This window comes from Lepidochelys olivacea, assembly GCF_965140295.1.
Source record: "Lepidochelys olivacea isolate rLepOli2 genome assembly, chromosome: 7".
NCBI lineage: Eukaryota > Metazoa > Chordata > Testudines > Cheloniidae > Lepidochelys > Lepidochelys olivacea.
In genome coordinates, this window is record NC_140417.1 from 120,673,096 (window position 1) to 120,700,887 (window position 27,792).

At 44.1% G+C, this 27,792-nt stretch overlaps 1 protein-coding gene across 1 annotated transcript in view; it reads left to right on the forward strand.

Moving 5' to 3' along the window:
* Positions 1–5,529: 5,529 nt before the first annotated feature.
* Positions 5,530–27,792, forward strand: part of COL17A1 (collagen type XVII alpha 1 chain) — a 65,037-nt gene continuing 42,774 nt past the window's right edge. Inside the window, exons 1-13 of the mRNA XM_084632964.1 lie at positions 5,530–5,689; positions 13,401–13,466; positions 14,782–14,826; positions 16,022–16,117; positions 17,803–17,934; positions 18,392–18,439; positions 19,521–19,556; positions 21,487–21,534; positions 22,592–22,735; positions 23,859–24,014; positions 24,824–24,895; positions 25,944–26,015; positions 26,666–26,734. Coding sequence (XP_084489090.1) covers positions 13,412–13,466; positions 14,782–14,826; positions 16,022–16,117; positions 17,803–17,934; positions 18,392–18,439; positions 19,521–19,556; positions 21,487–21,534; positions 22,592–22,735; positions 23,859–24,014; positions 24,824–24,895; positions 25,944–26,015; positions 26,666–26,734 — 973 coding nt within the window. The 5' untranslated portion in view covers positions 5,530–5,689; positions 13,401–13,411. The remainder of the gene's footprint in view (positions 5,690–13,400; positions 13,467–14,781; positions 14,827–16,021; positions 16,118–17,802; positions 17,935–18,391; positions 18,440–19,520; positions 19,557–21,486; positions 21,535–22,591; positions 22,736–23,858; positions 24,015–24,823; positions 24,896–25,943; positions 26,016–26,665; positions 26,735–27,792) is intronic.

Genomic DNA, 27,792 nt, shown 5'->3' on the forward strand with positions numbered 1-27,792 from the left:
GTATAGGAGAGATTAGGGTGACACTTTTCTCTGAGCAAAGCTTGTACTCCAGCATGTCTTCCAGAGAAGTTTGCAGCTCCATCAAATGCACAAGCAGCCATCTGTTTGGGGTCCAACTGTCAAGCATTTAACTCTTCTAAGATGTGGGTTGTCAGAGATGCAGCCGATGTGTCTTCTATAACTTGAACATCTAGAAATGCATCTACTGGCCTACCACTGACATCAAGATAACGTACACTCAATACTTGATGCCCATTTGCATCAGTGCATTCATCAGCCATGTATGCAAATTTTTTGAATGTGCTGAGAGAGTTCTTCACTTTTTCAGCTGTGGAGTCTTTCACTGTTGCACCGCATGCTTCTAGCCCGTCAGTTGAGTTTCTTGCAGAAAGACAGTGAGCATTTGCTGGTCTTGTTCAGAACCAGTGTTCAACTTCAGGATGAACAAGTGACAATGCACTTCACATTGGCCTCCAGTTTGTAGTGTGTGGCATCTCTTGCTTAAGTAGAAAGTAGGAGGCCACAGCCATGTTTGTTCTCATGAACTGTGTTGTGTCTCCAGCATTCTTAACAGCCTCATTAAGTACTTCTAAAATGGGCTTTGAAAGGGGGCTTATAAGGCTTTCTGCATGTTGATGCACTCCAGAGGCCTGGTGTTCTGCTGCCTTTTCATGTAGTTTGTCAGCACTGGCTTTGCTGATCGGTCTGGCAAACCCAGCTCCTCCACTTTTACCAGTTACAGCATTGGGAAGCTTTCCTTCTTCGTAAGCTTTTTTGCAAGAGGTGCGCCAGTAGCCATCTTTTGTAACTTCAATAAATGGGAACACTTTGACCGACAAACATCGGGAAATGCCTTTAGGTTTTGGTTCTTCAGTAGATAGCTGTATTTGTGCTTTGGGCTGGTCGGATGTAGATACACCACTTGACTGTTCAGATGACATGTTGATATGTTCTTGGTTCTTGATGTGTTCTTCACCTTGGTTAGTTTTTGAGGCCTTTGAGCGGAAAAATTGTACTGTTTTTTGTCTTTTCATTTTCACTTTGATCTGCAACAAATAAAAGAGATATGAATAAAGTAAATGTTTTGTTAGGATAATTCAAATTTAACATAAGGATAGTGCAAGTTACATCAAAACACATAACAGGTCTAGATTTCGAAAAAAATATAAATTTTAAAAAAAAGGTGTTTAATTTAAATTGACTTTTGAACAGTAAGCCATCATGGGAGAAGAGGGAAGTCCTCTCATGGATCAGTAACTGGTTAAAAGATAGGAAACAAAGGGTAGGAATAAATTATCAGTTTTCAGAATGGAGGGAGATAAATAGTGGTGTCCCTGAGGGGGGTCAGTACTGGGACCATAACTGTTCAACATATTCATAAATGATCAGGAAAAATGGGTAAACAGTGAGGTGGCAACATTTGCGGATGATACAAAACTATTCAAAATAGTTAAGTCCCAGGGAGACTGCGAAGAGTTGCAAAGGGATCTCACAAAACTGGGTGACTGGGCAATAAAATGGCAGATGAAATTCAATGTTGATAAATGTAAAGTAATGCACATTGGAAAACATAATCCCAACTATACATGCAAAATGATGGAGTCTTAATTAGCTGTTAACATTCAAGAAAGATCTTGGAGTCATTGTGGATAGTTCTCTGAAAACATCCACTCAATGTGCAGCAGCAATACTAAAAGCAAACAGAATGTTGGGATTCATTAAGAAAGCGATAGATAATAAGACAGAAAATATCATATTGCCTCTATATAAATCCACGGTACATGCACACCTTGAATACTGTGTGCAGATCTGGTCACCCCATCCCAAAAAAAGATATATTGGAATTGGAAAAGGTACAGAGATGGGCAACTAAAATGATTAGGGGTATGAAACAGGAGGAGAGATTAAAATGACTGGGAATTTTCAGTTTAGAAAAGAGACGACTAAGGGGGGATATGATAGAGGTCTATAAAATGTTGACTGGTGCGAAGAAAGTGAATACGTAAATGTTATTTAATCCTTCACATAACACAAGAACTAGCAGTCACCCAATGAAATTAATAGGCAGCAGGTTTAAAATAAACAAAAGGAAGTATTTCTTCACACAACATGAAGTCAACCCGTGGAGCTCTTTCCCAGGGGATGCTGTGAAGACCAAAACTATAACAGGATTAAAAAAAGAACTAGATAAATTCCTGGAGAATAGGTCCATCAGTGGCTATTAGCCAGGATGGGGAGGGATGCAACACCATGCTCTGAGTGTCCCTAGCCTGTTTGCCAGAAGCTGGGAATGGGCAACAGGGGTTGGATCACTTGATGGTTACCTGTTCGGTTCATTCCCTCTGAAGCACCTGGCCTTGACCACTGTCAGAAGACAGGATACGGCACTATATGGACCATTGGTCTGACCCAGTATGACCATTCTTATGTAAAAAATTAATTATAATAATAAAAATGTTTAGTACAGAAACTCCCCAACATAATGACCTCTCAAGATAGCAATGATGAGAGATAACAACCTTGGCAAATAATGCATTTTAAAAATCTTGGCCTACTAGGAAACATAAGTTTCCATTCCCAGTCACAAATCTAGCATTCTGGAGCAAAGTCACTAAAATATAGTCCAACAAACAAATGTTTATTTAACGTGCCCCTCACTTTTCCCTCCACCACACCTGTCAAGGTTCCTTCTCTACTCTGAACTCTAGGGTACAGATGTGGGGACCTGTATGAAAACCTCCTAAGCTTACTTTTACCAGCTTAGGTTAAAACTTCCCTAAGGTACAAACTATTTTACCTTTTGCCCTTGGACTTTTGCTGCCACCACCAAACGTCTAACCAGGTTTATTATTGGGAAAGAGCCATTTGGAAACGTCTTTCCCCCCAAAATCCTCCCAACCCTTGCACCCCACTTCCTGGGGAAGGTTTGGTAAAAATCCTCACCAATTTGCATAGGTGAACACAGACCCAAACCCTTGGATCTTAAGAACAATGAAAAAGCATTCAGTTTCTGAAAAGAAGAATTTTAATAGAAGTAAAAAGAATCACCTCTGTAAAATCAGGATGGTAAATACCTTACAGAGTAATTAGATTCAAAACGTAGAGAATCCCTCTAGGCAAAACCTTAAGTTACAAAAAGACACAGACAGGAATATCCATTCCTTTCAGCACAGCTTATTTCCTCAGCCATTTAAAGAAATCATAACCTAACACATATCTAGCTAGATTACTTACTAAATTCGAAGACTCCATTCCTGTTCTGTCCCCGGCAAAGGCATCACACAGACAGACCCTTTGTTTCTCCCTCCCCCCAGCTTTTGAAAGTATCTTGTCTCCTCATTGGTCATTTTGGTCAGGTGCCAGCGAGGTTATCCTAGCTTCTTAACCCTTTACAGGTGAAAGGGTTTTTCCTCTGGCCAGGAGGGATTTTAAAGGTGTTTACCCTTCCCTTTATATTTATGACAACACCGCACTCACCGGTGTTGTCCTTGGTCAGTGGAGACTCAGAGTTCAGAGGTGCTTTCACATGAGTACACCTCGCAGGTGCGGGGCAAAAAGGCACCTTGCTCGTTCCTCCAGCTGCTCACTGTTCACTCTGGCCACTGCTGTTTGTTGTGCCACCGTTCACTCCACTGCTCTGTTTCCAATGGCCCTGCGTGGTCACCTTCTGCTGCCACCTGCCACTGTGACCTCTGCAAGTTAGTCTCTTGAGGTTCCACCCAGCTCTCAGTGATTTCAGCTGAGCTCTTAGGGGGGAACCTCGCAGCTAGTACAGTCTGAGCTGTGTCTTCCACATAAACACTGTCCCACAGCAGATCTAAGCACTTAGACCTGATTATCAGTGATTTCAGCTGTAGTTGTCACTTAACAAAACAAAAGACTATCTATGGAGCCTAATCAGCTCTATCTTTAAACAGTGGAGAAGGACAGGTCTCCACCCTCTCTCTTGATGCCCTCAATCAGCACAGGCTAAGTACAGTTCTACTTCCCTTTACTCATACAATAAGAACAAGAACATTTCATTCCCCCCCTCCCCCCACATTCAAGTCACCTTCTAACCCAACCCCAGCCAAAATCTATCACTTGGGCAACACAGCTCTGTTTGCTGGGTACCTAGGTAGATTAGGTGTGAATGTAAATATAATCTGGTCCTGAAGCCTTTCCCCCCAGCCCCAGCTCGTCACTAGCTGTCAGGGAGAGTTCATTTAGACTTCGCTTACAAATCATCATTTGAAATTATTAGGTTGGCCAATGTCACCAAAATGAATGCACTGACATTATCATAAAAAACAACTGTATAAGGAAGCTAGTCCATGTTCATACTTTTCAAATCTATGATACTTTTTCAGATACACGTATTTTATCATACACTGTATATGCTTTTAAAGTGTGTATTAATGTTTCAATTTCAATTCAGATTTCCAAACAGTCACTAAATTGGCATGTTTCTAGTTCACAAAACTGGGGGAGGGGGGCCTTGGGGAAATTCAGGGGGGGTGTATGGAAATCACTGGAAGCCTTCCCCCATCAGGTCCTGTGCTAAATGCAGTTTGGCCAGACCCAAGGATCAGGCCCCATGGCTCCTAAATTAATGTAATTACTTTATGCAGTTTATCTGACTTGTACACTGGCCCTGCTCCTCCCTGAGGTAGGGTGAGTGCTTTGTACTGCTCTGTGGTTACCATTCTGAATGATCTAGGAGCTGACTTGATGAGCTCCAAAAAGATTTCCACCCAGCTCTCTGCAGCCAGAAGGCAGATGAGCTAGCTTTTGGGGTGGCCGGGAAGCACTGTGTCTGAACCACTATCCTATGCACTGCAGAAAATGTACTGCAAGGAACCAAAGATAATGGATCCCAATCTCCTCTCCATTACACCGGTGCAATTCCACTGACGTCAATGGAAAAGTAAAGATGCTGGGTTGCGTTCTTCTATCGATTACACCAAGTGCCAATCCCTCACGCAGTTGGGTTGCATAGGTGGAACCTGGCGGAGATGTTTGTCCTCATGATTTTGGTGCATCTTATCTATTATCAGAACTGCCTCCTGAATACTGCATAAATATTGATGGTGGTTTAAATACAGTACGGGGCCAATGACTTCAGTGGAGCTATGCCAATTACCCACTAGCTGTGGATCTGGCCCATTGCACACAAGTTGCATAACATTCAGCCTCAGTTACCCTTGCAGAGATGCCAGCTAGAATTCTACAAACCTTCTGTAAAAAAAGCTAACGCAGATGAAATTCACACCTAAAATGTGTAGATCATGTATGAGGAAGCAAAGCCATAATAGGACATTTCCTCTGACATCAGCCTTTGTTCCCCATGTATCTAAATGGTTAATCTATCTAAGCAGGTATGTAGATGCTTTCTTGCCTTCAATAAAAAGTTTGATTCCTAGAGGCAGACTTTGTTTCACTGAGTGTCTGATAATTAGAAGGGTGGAGTGAGGCAGGAAACCATGACACACCTTTGTCAGGACTTGTTTAGAAGCAAAGAAATAGGAAAGGACCAGGGGGAGTGGGATAGAATATATTAACTACAAGAAGAAGTGAACATTCCTGGAGGATCACTCAGATTCAACACACCTTTGTAGGGATGTGGTATAAAGAGTAGGTGGCCAATTTTGATAGAAAGGAAACGGTTGAGGAGAAAGAGGATTTCCAGTCTTTAACTGAAGAACTGTAGGTAAGTAACATAAAGAAGAAGAAATAAAGTGTCCTGTTTTTCTTCTGGGGGAAGCCTGTATTCCTATAGGGGAAAAACCTGTATTCTCTAGTAAAATATAGGAAATGTACTTTCTACTATGGGACATACAATGTAAAAAGACTATCAAATCTTTATGTTCTGGGTTATTTTGGTTTATAAATTTGCAAGAGAGGGTTGCTTTTTAACTGGATGCTAAGTTAAAATGGTTGATGTGCTGAGAAATGGGAACTATAAACCAAGACATAGGTATTTTTCTTTGAATGCTAATTGTGAACTCATTATGCAAATGGGATGGTGCATAGGTTGATGGTCTGTGTTAGGATCTGGAAGAAAGACTACACTGCAAAATGCAAGGAGCTTTGGGATTGCTTTAAAAAAATGAACATAATTGAAATGCATCAGAGGATTGACAATAGATTGTATGCTCTAGTACTGGAAGCAGAATCTGGTTCGGGGTATACTGGGGCACCAGGTGCATTGAGCTGCAGTTCAGACAGCAGCAGGTGCTACTTTAAAGTGGCGGTTTGTGCTGCTCCAACTCCAAAAGAGGCTCCAACTTTTCTTTAAGATAAAACCGTTCCAAAGAACAGTTACTTATCAGTAGTGAGTCATGTAGCACAAACTTTTGGACACATGTGTTTGCATTTAAGATTACAAGGCCAAGGATTGTATCACACTTTTAAAAGTTAGTTCAGTGAAAATGATCAAATGTTTGTTTACCAGTCACCTTTAATCCTTTGCACAGCATGATCTAGTGATTAGAGCCTGGTCCTGTGAGTCAGGAGTCCTGCGTTCTATTCCTGTCTCTGAAACTGATGCTCAATGGCAAGTCACTTCACCTTTCCGTGCCTCAGTTTCTCCATCTATAAAATGGTGATTATAGCAATTACCCACTTTGAGATCCACTGCTGGAGAGTGCAAAGTATTATTGCATAGGAATTTTTAACTCCCTCTTTAGAACAGGAATGAGTGACTTGTGCAGAACAAAATGTTCTTGCTTTGGATTTGGATCTGTTTTTCTTTGAGCAATGCAACTAGATGGACATATAATTGAAAGTAGCATATTATGCACTGCAAAGAAAATCCAGGCAGTGCCCCAAATCCTGCCATCAGAAACAACACACGTTGACTTCAACAAGGCTGCTGCTGGATGTTAGTGAAGAATCTGACCCTTACAACATATCGAAATCTTGGTTGTGCACCTCCCCCAATTCACCATTATTATCAACATTTAAATTAATCTATACAACAAGCAAACAGAACACACATAGGGTCTGATTCTGATCTTGCACTTCTGTAAATGCAGAATAACTTCACTGAAGTCAATAAAGTTATTCTAGATTCATGCTGGTATGACTGAGAGCAGAATTTGACCTGCATTTCACTTAATTGAGTGATATCATAGCATATAGGCTGGTATATTTATTTTATTCACCAAAGCCTGAGCAACATACTCACATTATCTGCGAATCAGGCACAGACAGGGAAGCATAATACACACTATCCAGTGGATTATGCTTCCACACAAATGGATGCCATTAGCTAAGGCAAGAGTTCCTGATACTTTTCCCACTTAGACTAGCCAGCTGTTTGCAGACCACACACAAATCAGATCTGCCTCAGATACCAGAACCACTGAGATAAAAAATGACTTGACAGTCAACTGAAATTGAATGGCTTTTAAAGCAGAATAGGATTGTCAGATTCCTAGACTATTGGGTCAAGGTAAGCATATTGCTGTTTTGTTCTGATATTAATCCAAGGACTGTGAAACCTGAAAAGGTTTGACTCACAGTAAGGAAACACCTTGAAGCATGTTAGATATCAGGGAAGGAGTGGCACTTGTTCCTAAATGAAATCCTCAGTGTTCTTTATAGAGCCTGTTTTATCCACAATCAGTGAGTTCTGTGGAATTCTTCACATAGAATAGGATGAAAGGTTTTCGGCTCCATTAAACATTTATCTCGCCATTTGATGAGAGTGTATTATTGCAGAAGTACAGGTGGGGCTAAGAGAATCGAGATGGGTTCTATCCACCTGACGTGAGAATGCCACAATATCTGATGTGAAAACAGAAATGATCCATGTAGGAATTAACAGAATGTGCACCATCCATGGCTATTTTAAATTGTTTCCATTACAATATGCTTGCATAAATATAAAATAATTTAGGACGTTGCCCTGTTGACAAGAAGTATGGAACAATCACTGTTAGTGTTGTGTGCAAGTAATATCTAGTTCCTAAAATAAGCAGAGGGATCAGAATATCCGGCTAATCAAGGCACCTGGGACTGGCTGAACATCCTTAGGTGCTTTATCATTTAAACTGTAAAGTAAGCATAAAAGGCCAGCCTCAGTGGGACTTTTCCTATGTTGATGAGTGCACATTGCATACTAAGACCAGTTAAATAGATTATAAAACTCTATATACAATAGCAGAGAGAGAGAAAGAGTGATTATCTGCAAAATATTTGCATGGACACCTGGTATGGCTCGACCATTATAATAACAGTTTGCACGCTAAGAGTATATCTACACTGCAAAGAAAAACCCATGGCACTGAGTCTCAGAGCCCAGGTCAATTGAGTTGGCCTCCTGGAACTCAGGCTGTGGGGCTGGAAATAGCAATGTAGACGTTCCTGCTTAACGTAGAGCCCAAGCTCTGAAACTCTCCCCCCTCCCCAGGTTTTGGAGCATGGCCTCCATCCTGAGCAGGAATGTCTACACTGTTACTTTTAACCCCGCAGCCTGAGCCTGGGTCAATTGACTACAATTCAGGGCCATGAGTTTTTCTTTGCCCTGTAGACGTACCCTTAGGGTCTGATCCTGCAAGGTGTTGACCACCCTCTGTTCCCAGTGAAATCAAACTGAGCTGAGGGGTTGCTTCTCAGAGAGCACTTAGCCGCCCACATGATGGGGACCCATACATTCCTCTCAACGCGTTTTACAAAGGTGGACGCCTATCAAGAGCCCCATTTTTACAGACGCACGGAGGTGAAATGACTTGCACAGGGCTCATACTGTGAGTCAATGACAGAGCCAGTGAGAGAACTGGGGTCTCCTGGCTCCCAGTCCCAGGCCTCTTCTTCACTTGCCAGATCCCTGGGGCTGCTAGGGGCCAGTTCAGCCCCCATTGTAAGCCAAAGCATCCTTAGGGCCATTGCGAGAGAACTATGATGTTTCACAAGTCTCTTCTTGTAGCTCAGAGATAATTGCAGATGGTTTCTCTGATTCAACAGAGCTATTCCGTTTTGTCTCATGCATCGCCCGTAGCTATATTTATGTGAATCCAAGCAGGAGGAGTTGGTGCAGTAAGTCAACGCTGACAGCGGCTGAAATCAAGTTGTGTAGCTGTGCTGGAGAGAGGGCTGGGAATTGTGTTAGTCCCACTGTGTGGGGGATAAACCTGGTACATGGAGCAAAATGCACCTGCAGTCAAATCTGGCATTAGGGATTTGTGAGCTGTCTGCAAGGATATATTTTAATGTGTTCTCCTTATTTTACCTGTACAGTGTTAAAGCAGAATGTTCCCAATTCTTGAGAGGAGGGGTGGCTAACTTACCCCATGTTTATGTCGGTTTCTGCCAGCGTTAAACTCTGGGGCAGCTTGCGGGTGGTGGAAAAGGCTACGGTGTTGCAAAGCCAGGGACAACAGTCTTCAAAAGTCAGTGGTGCTGGCCAGAAAGCTGACTGGGCCAGGAAGTGAGCTCAATGAACACATCTACTCAATAGCTTCCACCCGCTGAGTTTAGTGCAGTGACGTTTAAAGCTAACCGCAAGTGTTGGTGGAAATTCCAAGGAAGGAGGATGGTGGAGACACCAGCTTCTCCTCGTGGTGAATGGTCAAGGGCTACCCTGCAGAGAGGTGTAAGTCACACCCTGGGGAAAGAAGAAGTCTTTTTTTCCAAATGTAGGCCCCAGTCCTGCTAAACTTAAGAAGGGGAGTAATTTTACTCATGTGAGTCAGCCCACTGAAGTCACAACTCCTGGTGATTTCAGTGGGAGTGGCAGGCCGCTGTGTGGAGTGGATGTAGTTGTTGTGTAAGGACTTGAGTGTGGTCAGTGGGACGGCTCACATCGGTACAGGTATGCACGGGCTAAAATGAATGCAGTCTCAGAGTCTTGGAACCCATTTGAAAATCCTGGGTTCTAGAACAGAATACCAAGCATTTGAGGTTTCAGATCCATTTATCTCTGGGAAAATGTGAACTGCCTTTAATTCCCCTCCACCCTACCCTGCTAGATCTAGAACCAGAGGCTGAGCTTTCCATAGCCACCTAGGTGATTTCCAATTCCCTCAGGCAGCTGGAAATCTCAGCCTGACTCTTTATTTATTTGGTAGCACAAATTTACATTTCTTGTGAAAAATATTGTTTCAAAATTAAATTTCCACTGGAGACAAAACAGTTTAAATTAGATGATAGAGGGAAATTATTTCACCAAACCCTAAACTGAAACTAAAGTCGTAGGGGCTTGCAGAAACCAAAATCCCCCTGACCTTTCTCTAGGCACAATACACAAGAGCCCTGATGCTGCGGGATACTGGCCCCCCTCTGACTCCCACTGAAATTGCGAAGGGTTGTGTGCCCACTGCAGTTGACAGGATCAGGCCAATGGTTTGGTTGGCTTTATCTGTAGAAACAAAGAAGTAGACAAGGGGATTTCAATTGGAGGTATGTGCCTAAATAGCTTTAAAAATCTGGCCCAGGTTAATTGATGATTGAAAGAGGGCACATTCTCCATGAACCTGCTATCACTTAAATTGAGCTGTGTAAGGCCATTCCTAAGATCTGTTCCGAACAATTACATAAAGCATAGGGTAGAGGAATAACTACCCTGTATCTAATCAGAGTGATTGATCGATATTTTCCTTTATAAACCCATCCTGTCTGTTTTCCTAGGCAGTTTTGTGCCTAGCAGGAGTTATTTAAAGACAAGCCACATCAAATGGGAAAGGTGAAATTTGTCAGTGACATTACAGCACCTTCTCCTTTCAGGTATTAGAGTAACAGCCATGTTAGTCTGTATTCGCAAAATGAAAAAGAGTACTTGTGGCACCTTAGAGACTAACCAATTTATTTGAGCATAAGCTTTCATGAGCTACAGCTCACTTCATCGGATACATACTGTGGAAAGTGTAGAAGATCTTTTTATATACACACAAAGCATGAAAAAATACCTCCCCCCACCCCACTCTCCTGCTGGTAATAGCTTATCTAAAGTGATTTAGACAAGCTATTTGTGCTGGATTTGTGCTGGAAATGGCCCAACTTGATTATCATACACATTGTAAGGAGAGTGATCACTTTAGATAAGCTATTACCAGCAGGAGAGTGGGGCGGGAGGAGGTATTTTTTCATGCTTTGTGTGTATATAATAAGATCTTCTAAACTTTCCACAGTATGCATCCGATGAAGTGAGCTGTAGCTCACGAAAGCTTATGCTCAAATAAATTGGTTAGTCTCTAAGGTGCCACAAGTACTCCTTTTCTTTCAGGTATTGTGTCTGATTCTCCACTGCCTTTCACATGGTGGCATCATTTACATATGTGCAAAGTGAGGGTAACATGCTCTCCTGTCAGGGTGGTAGGATTTCACCCTCGCTTTTCACAGGTAGAAGTAAAGACACCCTGTGCAAGGCACTGAAGAATCAAACTCATAAACTATAAAGCGAACCACATCTGTGCTTGAGGGCCTGATCCTGAGCCCTTGCTCAAACCAAACACCTTGGAAGTTGGTGTAGAATTTTGCCCGAATCTTGTGCAGAATCAGCCCTTAAATATGATGCTTTCTATACGTCTTCAGATAAGATGGAGTCCCTGGCAGCAGTGGGGAGAGTTCACCTGCAGATTTGACTCCCATGCTTTTCGCAGATTAAAATTTCATTTCTAGCATTTGAGACTGCTCCACAGACGCAGTGGAATCGCTTCTAAGTAAGACTGGGACTGAATGACTGCACTGTTCTTTCTCACAGCGGGATTTTTCTCCTGGCTGATGTTTGTTTTCCTACCAGCTGCAGTATTCTTGGTAGTACCGGTGTGTTATGAAACCTGGAACGACAGTACTATGGCTGCCTGGGATTATAGTTTTGGCTAGAGGAGGATACAAGGCATTCAGTCGGAGTGGTATTTCAGTAATGACTACAGCTGTCTCTGCACTTAAGCTCTTTGGCAAGGCGTTCCAGCCATGGTAGCAAGGTTGGAATCAGTGGGGTAGACAAAACTTCTGCAGCTGCCTGTGTTTTTAACATTGTGTGTCTAACCCTGCTCAGAGCAGATATGTGGGGCTGGGCTTTGGATCTTGTGTTCTGATTTAAGCTTACCTCAGAGGAAGGGCTGGAGATAAGCAATTATAGAGATACGCTAAAGTCATAAAATCATGAGGTTGGATTTGATCCAGATCTAAATTCTCCCTATGTTTTGAGCCAGCTCTCTTGCATCTCTGTTGTTGGCTTTATCATTCTATCCTTCTCAGTGTGCCTTCCCTGCATCCTCCTGGAACGCCAGACTAACACGGCTGCTACTCTGAAACAGGGCTTGTGTGTGGACTGCCCAGGATGGCTCTTGGAGTCAGCCCTGCTCTTGCTGGAACACCATAGGCTCCTACTGTTTCAGAGGAGGATAATGCCAAGCAAGCCAGTAATACTCATGTGGCAGTGTTAAATGGGGGGAAAGAGGGAAAGCGTGGGGTCCAGTTGGAATGTCCTCTGACTGTGATGATCTCTCTGTGACTAAACTGACCAGCCATTAGATGTCCCTGGCACTTCACACAGTGAAAGACTGTCTATAGGGCAGGAAGAAAATAACCCCACTCTTTCACCCTTAGGCCATGCAATTGTAAATACCATTAAACTCCCTTTTTCATAATTCATGCCATTAATTTCCACTGGACGCCAAGACACATGGGATGCATTCATAGGACCACACAGGCACATATAGAGAGCCACAGTGCCGTATGGGCATCAGTTTGGTGGACATATTTGCAATGCTGCCTGGCTCTGGATAGATATAGCTTATATGGACATACCCTGTGCTTCTATTTAGGGTCCTGCATGGGCTAATTACTGGACCTATACTGTGTATCCATAGAGCCATGCATGTGATGGACAGAAGCCATATGGGTGGATCTACATTGTACATAGGATGAATTGTACAGGGTGGATCTACATTATACGGGATGGATTTACATTGTACATGGTCCATAGTGCAGTTAACAAAAATCTAATATCTCCAGATGTTCCCCTTTCCAGGAGATGCTGAGTGACAAGTGAGAAAACGAAGAGAAAAAAAATGAATCATGCTGGCTTTTAAATATTATGGCTGCAAAATCTTCAGCTGGCAAAGATGTAAGTTGGTAGAGAGGGTGAGTGAGTGCAGCAACTGAAGTCCCCCAGCAAGTCCTCGAGCACTAAGCGGCATAGTTAATGACAAAAGAAACAGAGATTTGAAAAAGGAAAGAGCCCCACTCAGGCTACAACCCTTCCAACAACTAGATGGGGTGCTCTGCACTAAGGTCCTTTGAGTGTCTGGGCAAACCATTCATCCCTGCTTCATTACCCGCTTGGATACTATTGGGGCTCTCAGCCAGCTGATAGGATGACAGGACCTCTGCCTACAGCATGTCCTAGTGCTGATATTGAACGACTATGAAACAGTGTCCCTTTCAATGAGGTCTCTGTGCTTTCCCCTCAGGCGGCGATGGTATGGACTCAGTAACGAAGAAAACCAAACGGGATGGAGCAGAAGTCACTGAAAGACGTACGAAAAGCTTTTAAAACAAAATCTTTTTGTCAGAGATGGGCCCCAATCACAAAACCCAGATCCGAACACCCTGAACTTTAGAGGGGGTTAGAATCCGAACCTGGATCCAGAATTGAACTGTGCAGCTATCTGAGGTGTCAAGGCCCGATTCTTCCCACAGTATGGAACAGCATGAATTTCTCTAGTAACAGAGGCCACATTGTACATTCTGGAGCGTAACCCAGGCCTGCTTTTAGGGTGTGGTGCTCTGTCCCCCTCTAGTGGCAGCTAGACCCGCTAGAGATTGATGAGTCTGCTACAACCTTGGCTAAAAGAGAAGTGTCTTTTAGCTTATGCAGTAGAGATGGGGTAGTCAACGGACGGATCACGGCCTAATCTGGGCCTCCAGATGCTTTTGAATGGATCCCGAAATCTTTTTATTTACTGATTATCATGATTGTTATTATTATTTTTTCATTATTTTCTCTGGAGTCTGGACCTTGACTATACCTTGACCAAGAAATTGTGGACCTTGGAAAAAAATAGTTGACTACCCCTTCAGTAGAGGCTCGTGTGTTAAGCTCCAGAGATCCCAGGTTTGATCCCAGCCTACGATGACTGGGGTCTGGCAGCATTACAAGTGAGGGCTTGTCCAGTGTATCAACTGGGAAGTCTCTGAAGCTCGGGATGCACTTCCTCAACTAGGGGAAGTATGTCACCCATGCGTGCTTGGTGTGGTACTCTGTCCCCTTTCAGTGGCAGTGAGACCAGCTAGAGGCTGATGTATCTGCTGCAGCCTTGGTTAAGAGAAAAGTGTCTTTTAGCCCATGCAGTCGAGGCTCATGCATTAAGCTCCAAAGAGCCTAGGTCTGATCCCGGCCGACGACGACCGGGGTCTGCCAGCATTACAAGAACATTTAGAGTGCCCTCTCTAATTCACCACAGGGACAGCCTTGTGATTAGGGCCCTGGCATGGAACTCTGGAGATCTGAGTGCTGATTCTGCCACAGACATGTTGTGTGACTTAGGTTTAGATGCCTCAGTGCTGCATCTGTAAAATTAACATAATAATCCTTCCCTTTTTCACAAGGGGTTGTTGTGAGGCCAGGTTCATTAATTCTGTGAGGAGCTGAGATAGTACAATGACAAGCACTGGGTCAAAGCCTACAAACAGAGTGTGTGCTACCACCAAGCTGGCTGGAAAGCCATTTGGCTCTGTGGTCTTAAAAGATTTTTCTTTATTCGAGTCCCATTATTCCATGGACGTAAAATAAAACTTGCACCTTGCTTGGCTAGATTTCAGGGCCATAACCTCACCTTTTTCTTTCCCCAGTTATTACAGAGTCAGTAACCACAAGACTGACGTCCTTACCACCAAGTAAGTAGACATTATATGTTGTGCTGTCCATCCTCAGCAGTGTGTGTGTGCACACACGCGTGCAATTTATGTGTGTTGGTGCGGTTTGCACAAGTCCTCATGTATCAGTGCATCAGCCTCAGAGAAGCACTGTGCAGGTCTCAGAACCCCCCCACCTCCCAGAAAAAGTGCTTCTTGATCATTAGAATAGACAGGGTTTGGGGGCCCATTTGAGTGGGAAAGAAAGGAGCAAGGGATGGTCTGTGAAGACTCCCAGACCAGATCTATCAAGGGATTATGCCAGGGTGCAGGGTTCCAGAGAAGAAACATCTCCCAGGGATGAGGGTGAGAAATCTTAGGCCCATAGGAGACTAAGGCCACCCAAAAAACAGACCCAAAAAAGGGTGGCACTGGCTGGGGATGGGACAAAGATAGAGTGGCTATGGGGGTGCTGCTTTAGCTCATCTCCACAGCAGCTGCCACGGGCAGGGCTCCTATATCTCCCCCAGCTTCTCTTCCGCCAGTAGAAAAATGTCTACCCTGCCTATGTCAGCAAAACTTATGTCACTCAGGGCTGTGAATCTCCCACCCCTCTGAGCGACCTCAGTTATACTGACATAAGCACTCGTGCGCACAGCTATGTTGGCAGGAGAGCTTCTCCCACCAACACACCTTCTGCCGCTCGCGGAGGTGGGGTTTTTGTGCCGACGGGAGAGCTCTCTCCTGTTGGTATAGAGCCTCTTCAAAGCTTGGGCTGCCGTGGTGTACATATAGACGTGGCCTTAAAACCTGCCTTCCCTCAAGATGAATCTCCTCGGGGCACGTAAAGGGTCAGTTATACCTCCCTTTACCAACCTGGGTGAATCTTATGTGCTCTTGGCACCAGCGTGCAATTGCTTGAGAAGAGACTTGAGAAGAGACTTGCGTGCAACCTGGATGGAAAGTGATGATCTGAGCACTTTCCTTGCTGTGGCAGCTGGAATGTCAGAGCCCGGAGAAAGAGAAGAGGTTCAGGCTGGCTGGCTTCCCCAGCACTGATAACTCCTTCCAACTACTGTACACAGTTCCAAAGACACCTCCTCAGCCATGGCCCTGGCTCTGTAACAGAGCATAACACCAGCTGTGGGTGCCTGGTGCCTCATCCCGCAGCGTCTTTTGCTCTTGTCCTCATCTCTTCTGGCCACAGAAAGTCTCATTTTGTGCTTGTCTCTCACAGAAGGAGGGAGCAGCACTGGACACAAAACAGCCCATGGCGGAGGGAGTGGAATGGAGAAGAGGACTTTCACCCACGGCAGCAGCTATGTGACTTCGAGTAGGTTGTGACGAAATGGAGAGTGAATGAACAGAAAGCAAAGGCCGCTTCACTGGGGTGGGGCGCAGGGTCAGGGACGGGGTCCGAGCCAAGGGCAAACCCAGAAAACATTCATAGGGAAGTGGTGAGAGCACTTTCTGTGTAAGAGCCCCATCCCTACAAGGTGCTGAGAACTTTCTGTTCCCACTGCAGTCAATAGGATGGGTGCAGCACCTTTTAGGATTGGTCACGGTTTTTTTTACACAAAAAAATTTCCCATTAGAAAATGCTGCTTTATCAAAATTGACATTTTCAATGGGGAAAATGTTGTTTTCCATGAAATTTTTCAATTTTCCTCTCGGAAGGATCAAGAGGAGAAGTGTCGTTTCCGCGGGTCAGAGTTGTTTTGTTTCGTTCGCAAACGCTGCATTGTCCTTTTTGATGCTTGCAGTTCTAAACTCGGGGGAATTTTTTGTCTGGCAAACATTTCCAGCGTTTCGACTTTTCGTTCCGGTTCAAAACCGAAAGTCACCTCAAAATTTCCCATGAAAGCCAGATTCCATCTTTCGAACTGCTCGGGCATTTCAAAAGGTCAGGCATCAGTTATCTGGAGATTTGCTTTATGTGCCACAATCACATTTTCTAAAGGCAACTGTGCAGTATGTGGAGGGATGGGGAGGAGTAGAAGGGAAAATGAGTACTTGGAGGGATGGGGAGGAGTAGAAGGGAAAATGAGTACTTGGGTCCTGGCCCCTGCTCATTCTCTATTGAGATCCCAAGGACACATTCTCTTTGTGCTAATGGAAAGATGACGTCCACTGTCACCCTCACCGATCCCCATGAATACATCTTGCTCAATTGCAGCTGACACGCTATTCTGGGTTCTGACTCGAATGCCAGTGTTAGAATTCACACAGAGGTCAGGTCCTTCCACACACCACAGATCAGCGAAAGAGATGCTGGCCTGTCTCCCTTCTGCTGCAGCTCTGATGTGAGTAGGAAAGGAGCCCTCTCCTAAGCCTGAATTTAACAGCATCCAAGTTCCAGGCTCCTTGTTCATGACTCACGTTCACCCCTTCGCTAGTTTTCCAGGAAGCAGAGTAACTGAGCAACGGCAGAGTAAGGACACGGACCCTCATGCTGTCAGGAAGGCAGTCCCACAAATGCACACACCATCTTGTGGATTTATGGATGTGTTTTCCGTTTCTGTATCCCCCTACCGCATGGAGCTTGTGTTCCAGCAGCATCCCCTACTTGTTGGGATCAACTTAAGTGCCCCACAATTTTTGTGGTCCGTTTCACACTGACCCTTAAATTTACATATGGGCCTGAACCTAAACCAACCCACAACCCTAGCCAATTCCCAAGATCTCCCATCTTTGGAGATGTGGCTGGTTCCTCAAACCTGGGCACAAACCTGCTCCTATTGATGTCGGTCGCAAAACTGCCTTTGGCTTCAAAGGTAGCAGGGGTTGTCTCTCTACAATGAGCTGAACTAAAACAACAGATATAAGCACCCCCTGAACTTTGGAGAAGCTCAACAGAGCCAGATCCAAACTTTGTGGCTCTAGCCCATCACTAGCCCTAACATACCTCTGCAACTCAGTGTGAGGTCCATCCATGCCAACACAGAAGAGTATAGGGCACCACTTTACATGTATGAGGCATTAGCTTTACTTTCTGAGGGGCGTTTGTTTTACCTATAGGTGGAAGTGGTAGAATGAATTCCTCCTCCTCCGGCTACAGACAAAGCCCATCTCCCTGCTCTACTCTCCCCAAATCACCTGGCTCAACCTTTGAAAGAAAAACCTACGTCACCCGCAATGCAACATATGAAGGTATAATAGAATCTGTTATAGAGATGGGGAATTAGAGGTGCCCTGCTAGGTTGTCTTGGCAGTTCCAACCTGCTAAAGCAGAATTGTCTCCTGGAGCATAAATCCCAATATGGGACAATTATGGAATAGACCACAAGGATGCATTTTAATGAAAATTACCCACAGAGTCCTATTTATAATTATAAAAAGAAAAGGAGTACTTGTGGCACCTTAGAGACTAACAAATAATTATGTTCATCCAAATAATGTTCATAGCTTATTGTGGTTGGAGGATGACAGCAGCTCATCAGTATAATACTCAGTAGTTCTTTTTAAATGGAAATGTTTGTTACCCTGTCACTGCCAGTACTTAAGATTTGGTAGATATGGACATGATATATTAAACAAGGTCTCTTAATGACCTTGGGGCATAAATATTTGACAAAGCTTTAACATAGAATCTTTTCTTCTTCTGCAGGGAGCTCCAGCGCAAATTCTTCTCCTGAATTCCCTAGAAAAGAGTTCGGTATGTTCTTACATTACAGTCACTATGAATGTCAGGCCAAGGGCATGCATGTTGGCAGCTCTATGGCTTCTGGCAGGACACATTACTGGAATACATGGATCAATAAAAATAATGCCATGCACATGACGAAGCATGGGGAAGAAGAAAAGGAGTACTTGAGGCACCTTAGAGACTAACCAATTTATTTGAGCATAAGCTTTCGTGAGCCACAGTTCACGAAAACTTATGCTCAAATAAATTGGTTAGTCTCTAAGGTGCCTCAAGTACTCCTTTTCTTTTTGTGAATACAGACTAACACGGCTGTTACTCTGAAATCTGTCATAGGGAAGAATGACTCTGGAAAGTCTGCCCATTGGGAAAGGGGTTGCAATGTCTTATTATGCCCACAATTTCCCCTCTGCTCGGGGGTTCTCATGCAGCCAGTACAGACAGACAGATAGATAGATCTATGACATGCATGGAGTTACTCCACATTTATGTTAATGTAACTGAGAGCAAAATTTGGTCAGTGTTTGTATTTAAAGACCATTTCTACAGATGCTCTATTGTATATCTGCTATCCCCAACTTTGTGCTGGTGATCTTCACTTTAAGGGGAGATCTCATTGAGTTTCCTGCTCCCTAACTGAATATTAACACCCATCAGTGCAATCCAGGCATTATTATTATTCAGTGAGATATTGTTGTACAGCCAGTACAGACACATACGCCTCTGTGATATGCATGGAGTTACTCCAAATTTATGTTAGATATTGTTGTATGCACACATCCCCTGGTTCTTCTCCAAGTTGGCTTCTGATTTACCATCAAGTTTCTTGATAGGTCATTAGGGGCATTTGCCAACCTTGGATGTGTTGAGGGAATTATTAGATGATCCAGAAATACTAAGTACTGTATATTTTCAGTTAAATATGCAGCGACCTAAGTGATGGTAGCCAAAATATTTGGGGATCAGCGTCTCCATGCCATGCCCCAGCTAAACAGAGCAACTGTACAACTCACATAAGAAGCTTGCATTACTTTTCAAATATGTTACAGTTGATAGAGTCTAAAATTTGCTTTTCTCTGATTGGTTTTCACAGCATCGTCCAATACCAGAGGGCGGAGTCAAAGCCGAGGTGAGTTGGGATGTGCTTTTTGGAGATCCTTTTGGAGATCCTCCTCCTGCTTCTCTGGACCAGTCCTGCAGCTGGCATACATCAGTTTGGCTCCAGGGAAGTCAATGGAGCTACATGTATTTATACCAGCTGAGGATCTGGACCACTAAGATTTGGGCAGCTGCACAAACAAGTGCAATGAGCAAAATGGAAAAATCAATAAGGTGAAGAAATCAGGAGTGAAGGATGTGGGCAATTCTTCATAAGGATGAGCTGGGGAGTTGGACGGCTGAGGGTGTTAGAAATAGACCAAAGAGATTCTCATCTTTAGTTCAAAGCTGGGCCAAGGTCATGATCTTGATCAAGATCAGACCCCAGGTTTTGTGTCCAAAATCTGTCAGCACTCTCTTTTTCCCTCTCTCTGTCTTATGTAAACATCACCTTCAATAAATCTATCTATCTATCTATCTATCTATCTTTATGTGACCCATCTCTATAATAGCTGAGCACTTCCAAAGTATTTAAATATTGAAATAACAATAACCCCCTTCATCTTCCTTCCATTGAGATCTGTTATATGAGACGGTAGCTACATTTCCCTAAGAGGTATGCCCTAGTGGATGGGATGGCTAGGAAATCACTGAAGCAGTGTGGTCCATTTAGACACCTTCTTGTAAAAACTTGATTTGCTTAAGCTGTTAAATAGAATTTCCCTCCTTTTATTTCACTAATTAATCAGCCGTTTGGGGAAAAGTTGGATATAATTGATACTGAAGAGCTTAATTTATATTCCCAGCTGGTGAGAAAGCAACAGTAAAAATAATTTTATCCAAAATCATATGAGCTGTGGCTATAAATCAAAGGGCATAGTTACGGCTCCTCCAGTAGATCTTAGCAATTGCCAGTTACTTCTACCTGAGATCTTTGGAGTCTCTCCCAGCACTTTAGAAACCTGAGATCTCTGGGGAATCTTCCCACACATAATAAAGCAGACACAGGAGGATCATGCTCCAGCTTTTCATATTGCTTCAAAAAATAGCCCCAATCTATCATCTTCTCCACTCAACTGCCAAAAGAAGTGTTTCTTTCATAGAACATGCACTGTTAGGTTTCATCCGGAGGAACATGTGTCAGACACTCAGGCTGGCCAGTTGGCTCCTGGACAACTAGATTTAAAGTTTGTTTCAGCCCAATCAGTTTAATCCTATATTCTTTCATGCTGGAGAGTAAAACCCAGTAATAAAACTATCTTTTGCAACCTGGCTATTTTATTTCAAAGCACTTTTGAATCAAGCAAAACCCAATAAAAAATTGTATGGGAAAGTCTACACTAAATGAGCCAATAGAGAAGTCGTCTAATAATACCAGACCAGTCCTTACACAGGTAAATCTCCGAGTGATGAAAATGGGAGTTTTATCTGAGTGACAGCTGGGAAGGGCTAGAGGCCCAATGCAACTAGTAACCTTTAAAATTCAGAAGTCCTTTGTGACTCTGATTGTTCTCACATTAGGATAATATAATAAAAGTAATTAACTAATAGATGTCAATGAGAATATCCATGTGACTAAGGGCTGCAAGATTGGGCCTTATATTAATGTTGCACCTCCCTAATGAGGTACATAAGATGCTATGCAATATGACAAAAATCTGTGCATTATGATTATTTATTAATGTATTTATATGGTACCAAAAACATCTAACAAAACATTGTGAAAACTTAAAGGGCAATACTTCTCAGTGGGAGTGAAAGTATCAGAATCTGTCCCAAAAGTAAAAAGCCACTTCTAAAAATTCAGATCGATAAAACCAATCCATCAAGCTGTGCAAGCTGCCCAAACCTAACAGATAATAATGTATATGGACAGTGAGAAGTAGGGAATTAGCTTTTGCAGCCTGCTCGTGACGCCAGTTCATCTCGCTCCGTATTCATGACCCTCTTTTCTTGTGCAGAGAGCGAAATCCGAGTACGACTCCAGAGTGCTTCTCCCTCGACCAGATGTAAGTGTCCCTGCTGTTGTTTTAGAGTGAACACGGGGGCCTGGTTTTCCCCTCCTAAGGGATAGCCCTCAAGAGCCAACTCCGATGCTGACTATTTTGGTCTTGAGGCTATTTCTGCTCTAACTGTGCCGATGGCTTCTCTGGGGCTGCGCACTCAGGGTGGCACATGGGGCGCCATAAAATTTGCATGCGGTGATAAGAAACTGCCTCCCTTCACTCTCTGCAAGTAATTTTTAATTTAAAGTGTGAGGAGTGAGGAAGTTTGCTGTGGGCTAGACCTCTAGTTTACCAGGGTGGTTTTATTTAGCTTGAATGAGTCACTCCTGAATAGAATCATTTTGCCAATTGCTCCTCTCCTCACTACGGCCCCAGTCCTGTTCCCATTGAGGGGACTGGCAAACCTCCTATTGAGGCCAATGATGAAGGACCCTAGGTCCTCACTGCTGACTTCAGTTGCTTCCCTATGAAAGTGAGGGTCTTTACAAGAGTTCTTTGGCCTTGGTCATAGTGCTGTGCTGTTACTAGAGTGAGCCTGCACGCTAGTGGGTGCCTCTATACTCCGCTGAAAGGTGTATTAGATGAGACAGAAATTTGTGCATTAAAAGAGCACTTCATAGACAGGTTCAACACCTTCCACAGTCTGGAGAGTCACCAATGTTCAGTGATATCCCAGCTGGAGTTCCAGAGATATCAGTACCTCCTTCCAGGAACCGGGGGCAACCCTAGTCCCAGAAACTAGTCCTCTCAAAGACAGTCAGACAAGATTTTGTAGAAAGAGACGGGAAAGACCTACTGAGGATTCCTCCCCCCTCCCCAGCCAGTTTAGGGTTTTGTCCTGCTAGATATCCTCTGGCATTTTATCCCACCTAATCCACTTTCAGGGGGAAGTGCTGGAGATGGGACAGCCATTTGCCTAATGCAGAGTTCTAAGGAGCTTTGGGAAATGGCCCTGTTTCCTGCTGGACACCACCTCTCTTACACATGTTAAAGTAGTAGGAGCATCTCTATATTAGGTGATGGCTTTGGGCTTAGTCTGGACATCTGTTTTCTCTGCCAGGGACGGAACTGGATGATGTGAAGCGTTTGCTGAAGGGGAGTCGATCGGCCAGCGTCAGCCCCACACGATCGTCATCCAGCACTCTCCCCATCCCCAAGAAAGCTGTAGTGGAAACAAAGATGGTGACTGAGAGCTCCCAGTCAGGTACTTTGCAGAGGGGTGTTAGCAATGCCGGCTGCGCAGGGAGTGGAGAATGATTCATTTAAAGCATGTGGCTTGTGACATAGAAATTCCAGGCAATTCTTATAAAACTAAAGAACAATGCCAGGAACAATTCAGGTTAAAAATGTTTGCTGTCTTTTCCAGAGTGTAATAACAATGCAAAAAGGGGAGTTACACACAGGGTGCCCAGATACTGCCCAGAGCAGGGCCATAATTGCCAGTGTCCCCCTTAATTTTCATAAAACAGAGCAGATTCCAGCTGCCATCATCTTTAATTCAGAGTTGAGGCTGGTGGAGACTAAAGCCCCAAGCAATCCATTCTCTGTCTTGGTCTAAGCAGCAAGATGGAAGTTACCACAGGCCACCCTTTAGAATGTCCTACATTTGGCCCAATGGTCTGTGTCCCACGAACCCCACATGTTCACTGGTCAACAGAGCTATGCGAGTGACAAAAATGGTCCAATATATCATCTTTCATTTGCGTACCCATCCCTGCTATAGTGCTTTAGGCATCATGGGTCAACTTCACCTGGTGTAACACCACTGAACTCTACCAGTGTTTAACAGAACAAATAATGGCTCAACTCTCATATTTATCTGGATGCAGTGGTTCAAATACCCTAGTGAGGAGCTGACTCACCTGGTGTTTTTCCTAGTTGTTCATTAATGATACAATAGTTGCCCATGTGTGGAGGTTTCATAGAAGATCCATATTCAATGTTGGTTTCCTCACCAGGATGTGGACTGAAATGTGTTTAGTTTGTATTCTGCCATCATCATATGTGACTGTGATTAAACCCTTGAGGTGCTTTGCAAGTGGTTACAGTGAAGTGACACAAATTCAGGCAATCTCTGTATTTGTCCAATGGGTTCAAAATTGGCTTGGCTATAGCGGGCCAGGTGCTGATCTCAGTTAGACAGGTGTGAATCTGGAGTCACTCCATTGAAACTGAGGGAGTGACTCCAGATATACACTGGAGATCAGGAGCTGATCAGAAACTGAGATCGAAACCTGGCTTTGTGTGTCCTCTGCCTCTGAGTAGGTGGTCTGTTTTCTGTTACCAGAGCCTGCTCTCACTCAACCCCATTACTGTTTCCTCTCCAGTGTCGGGGACATATGACACAACCATACTGAATGCTGCCCTCCCTCCATACATGTGGTCCTCCACCCTGCCTGCAGGGTCTTCCCTTGGCAGTTACCACAACAACATGGCCCAGGGCTCTTCCCTGGTCAACACCATGTCCCATTCAACAGGATCAGGTACAGTAACTGCCCCACCCCATTGGCCACTTGTCCTAGGACCCTCTTTGTCCTGCTGCTGGTGTTTTGTGCATGGGATGAGGAGATGTTGAAGGCGGGGGAGGGATAGTGCAGGGGGAAGCAAATGCACTTGATTGTTCTCCATAGATTTCTGCCTCCCTGTACCCCCGGAATTACTTCTGCATTGATTATGCTTTGAATCCCTTATTCATGAAGATCAAACGTCCACAGTGCCTGATCCTGTTCTGCTGAGCTTTCCCATTGACTTCAGTGAGCTCAGGATCAAGCCTCTTAGAGAAGACAACATTGGATTGGAATATGGACGGTGTTTGAGTTATTACAGGGTTTGGATCCCACATTAGGACTATTAGGTGTATTCCTTGCACATCCAGAACTCCCACTTCAATCAGTGAATGCTGGGACTGAATGTTACGTCTTTAGAGCCATTTCTGAATGTCAGGAAGTGTCGTCCTCAATGACGCTGTTTTCTAGCTGCAAATGGAACGGTGAAGGATCCTCTAAAGTTTAAAGGACTTGGCATCCTAACCGTGTCCAGTCACTGTAACTTTTTGGAGATCAAAACCTTCTCCCTTTTTAAAATAGAGTAAAACAGAGTGTTTTGTGCAATGATTTTAAATTTCCCCCAGTGTGTTTATTGTACGTTTTCTAGCAGAATCTGTTTCTGATGAAGGAATGAAATTTCCTAGTGATCCATTCACTCTCAGGCTTTGGGGGCTGAGCCATCTGCCTGGATGCGCTGGGATCTCATTTATCTGTTTTGACAAATCATTTTTTTCCTCCTCTTGCAGTGTTTGGCATCCCAAATAACCTGGCTTCTGGCTCTCCCACTCTGAACACAGGGCTGAGCAGTTCCTCAACAGGTCAGACTTCTCTCTTCTTCCCTACTTCGTTTCACGGAGCTCAGGACATCAGCTGAAATGTATAACAAAAAACACCTAGATTACCCCCTCCCTCTGTGCATTCTTTGCGCCGTGTCCTGAGCTCAGTTACATCAGTCAGCATGTTCACTGGGAGTAACTCTTTTGGCTGAAATGGAGTTACTTCAGAGTCTGCCCTGAGTCATTGGCATTAGAAACCAGTGATGGAATATTTGGGGGGATGGAATATTTGGGGTCTCGGGAGAAATGTCATTTATTTGGAAAGCATCCATTAGGCCAACTTGTCTATCCTTGTGAGACAAATCCAGGATTGTATCCTACAGGAAAATCTCAAATGTTTCATTTCAAATAACTTGAACTTCCACTGTTTCCCCAGGGAGAAAAAATGAGTGTCTATCAGACCCTGTGGTTCCTGATGTTCAGCCCACTACAGTTCCCTTTGCTCAATCCCATCCCAATACTCCGGGCTAGACCCTCCTACCTAACCCTAAACATTTCTCTCCTTCATGGTGTCTACACCTTTCACATACTCAGTGTGCCTATCACATTGCCCCTCAGCTCTCCCTTAACCAGGCTCGACCGGTCTGTGAATTCAACCCTTTCTTTACAAATCGGCCCCTCCGGAAATGTATACGCAGCACAGAGACAATGCCAGGTCTCTTCACAGTCTGTTTAAGTCAAATGTTCCAAAATGGCTACCTTTATTTATCCTGAGCTGACCATGGCTTCCAGGACAGGGTGATATCGGGGCGGCCAGGGATCTGTGGAAGGGAAAGTGACAGGTGTGCAAAATTCTTATTAAAAGTAATGAACACAAATGTGTATGAAACATTCAGCTGGCCAGCTGAGTTCATTTAGAGTCCCCAGTGGGGGGGTCGTCTCAGGCCTGCTACTCTACCTTTACAAGCAGGAATCACTGTAATTACTATTATTTTCATTGGTCCTAGTTTTTGTTTGTCCAAATGCCAGTTGCAATGCCGACCTCTTGTTATTCACCTCAGGGCTTTTTTTTTTTTTTTTTTTTTTGCAGTGTTTGGTGTTCAAAACAACCTGACTCCAAGCTCTACAGCCATGACTCATAGTGCGATCGCAGCCTCCACAGGTCAGTGACATTTTAATCATTGAGAGGAGTGGCTGGGTAACTGATCTGTGTGGCTTTGTTCTGCAGTAGCGCTTCCCATGTCCCAGTAACTCCTTAATGATAAAATAATTCACATCAGGGGCCTTTCTCAGGATGCACAGTCTAAAAGACAGGACAATGCAAAGAGCAGAATCAGTGCTTTACATGAAATGTAACTGGGACTCGAATCGAGAAGGAAATGTGTTCAATTCTAATCTATCCTATTAAAGAAATATGAACACTGGTTCCCTCTGGCAGTTTTTCTGGTGTGTCATATAGGATGCAATGGGGTGTTCCCTTCAGCCACGCAAGTGTGAGGTCCAACTGTCAGCACCCAAGGCAAACAATGAGCCCACTCCTGCATGCCCTTAGTCACTGGGGAAGCTCTTACCTGAGCAAGTTGTCCCATACACTTTGCAAAAGAACTTTTCACCTGGGCAAAATTGCAGGATCGAGTCCAAGGTGGGTTTGGGTCGGCACCTCAGGATCCCCAGCCTCTTTCCTTTTGGGAACGGTTCTATTTTTTCCCCTTCTCTCAGCCTGCTTCTTTAGCAATTCTTCTGTGCGGCTTTTCCTCTGGCTAGGAGGGTTCAAGTTCTGTGGTTTTAGTCTCTGCTGATTTCTGTCTTCAGTATACGGAGTGAAGAAAAACACTTCCCAGAGCGCTGGAATGGTTGGTAGCGGAGTGTGCGCTTCAACTGGTGAGTCTGCAACTCATGGAAGTCCAGGACTGACAGTATATAGCTGATGATTTGTGTGGGCAATTGTCCTCATGCAGGCAGATCGTGGTTTGAAAGTATTGGAGGGTATGATTGCAGCTGGTGTGGGCATACCCAGAAGATTGCAGCCCTTGTAGACATACCCAAAGTCACTTTAGTCTAGCTAGCTCAAGTGCTGCATGAAACTGCAACACCGTGTGCTTCGGCATTGGCTGTAGGTGCCGCGCCCACCTGGAACTCTGGGTAATCACACACAGTGCTAGCCCACACCAAAGCTCGCACTGCCACGGCTTCGCTGCTCTGGTACCCTGCTAGCTAAATTAAAGCTCGCTCCGGTGTGTCTACTCCAGTTGCAACCCCACCCTGTGATTGTGGGGTAGACATAGTCTTGGATTCACCCTCTTGGGCCACTGTAACTCATGGAATAGCCTTAGAACAAATAAACACTGATCACGAACCAAGTGAGCTGTAGCTCACGAAAGCTCATGCTCAAATAAATGGGTTAGTCGCTAAGGTGCCACAAGTCCTCCTTTTCTTTTTGCGAATACAGACTAACACGGCTGCTACTCTGAAACCTGTCCACTAGATGTCACTCTTGCTGTTCACAAATGAAAAGAAAGTTCAGCACTAGGAAATCAGAGACCTGATTCTGACCTGCCCCGTGCCAGGGTCATACTGGTGTAACTCAGTTGGCCTCACCGGCGTTAATCCTGATTTTAACCAGAAAAACTGGAAGCAAAATCGGGCCCATTATCTTTAATATGAAACCTGAAATTTTGCAAGGTTAGTTTTGTACAAAATTTTGCAGCATTATTGGCCCCAAGAGTTCAAAATTTATGAGATTGGTTTAACAATCGTGAGATTTTAACAAATAAATTCCAGGTTCTTTTGTTTTGCCTTCTTGTTTTTGAGCCTTTGGGGTTCATGTTTTCAAACTTTTCTCCCCAACCATGAGTGCTAGAAACCTTTTTTAAAATTACAGCCCAGCTTGTCATGTAATCACAGGACTCCAGAAGGTGGGGCTTTAAGAAAACAATAAA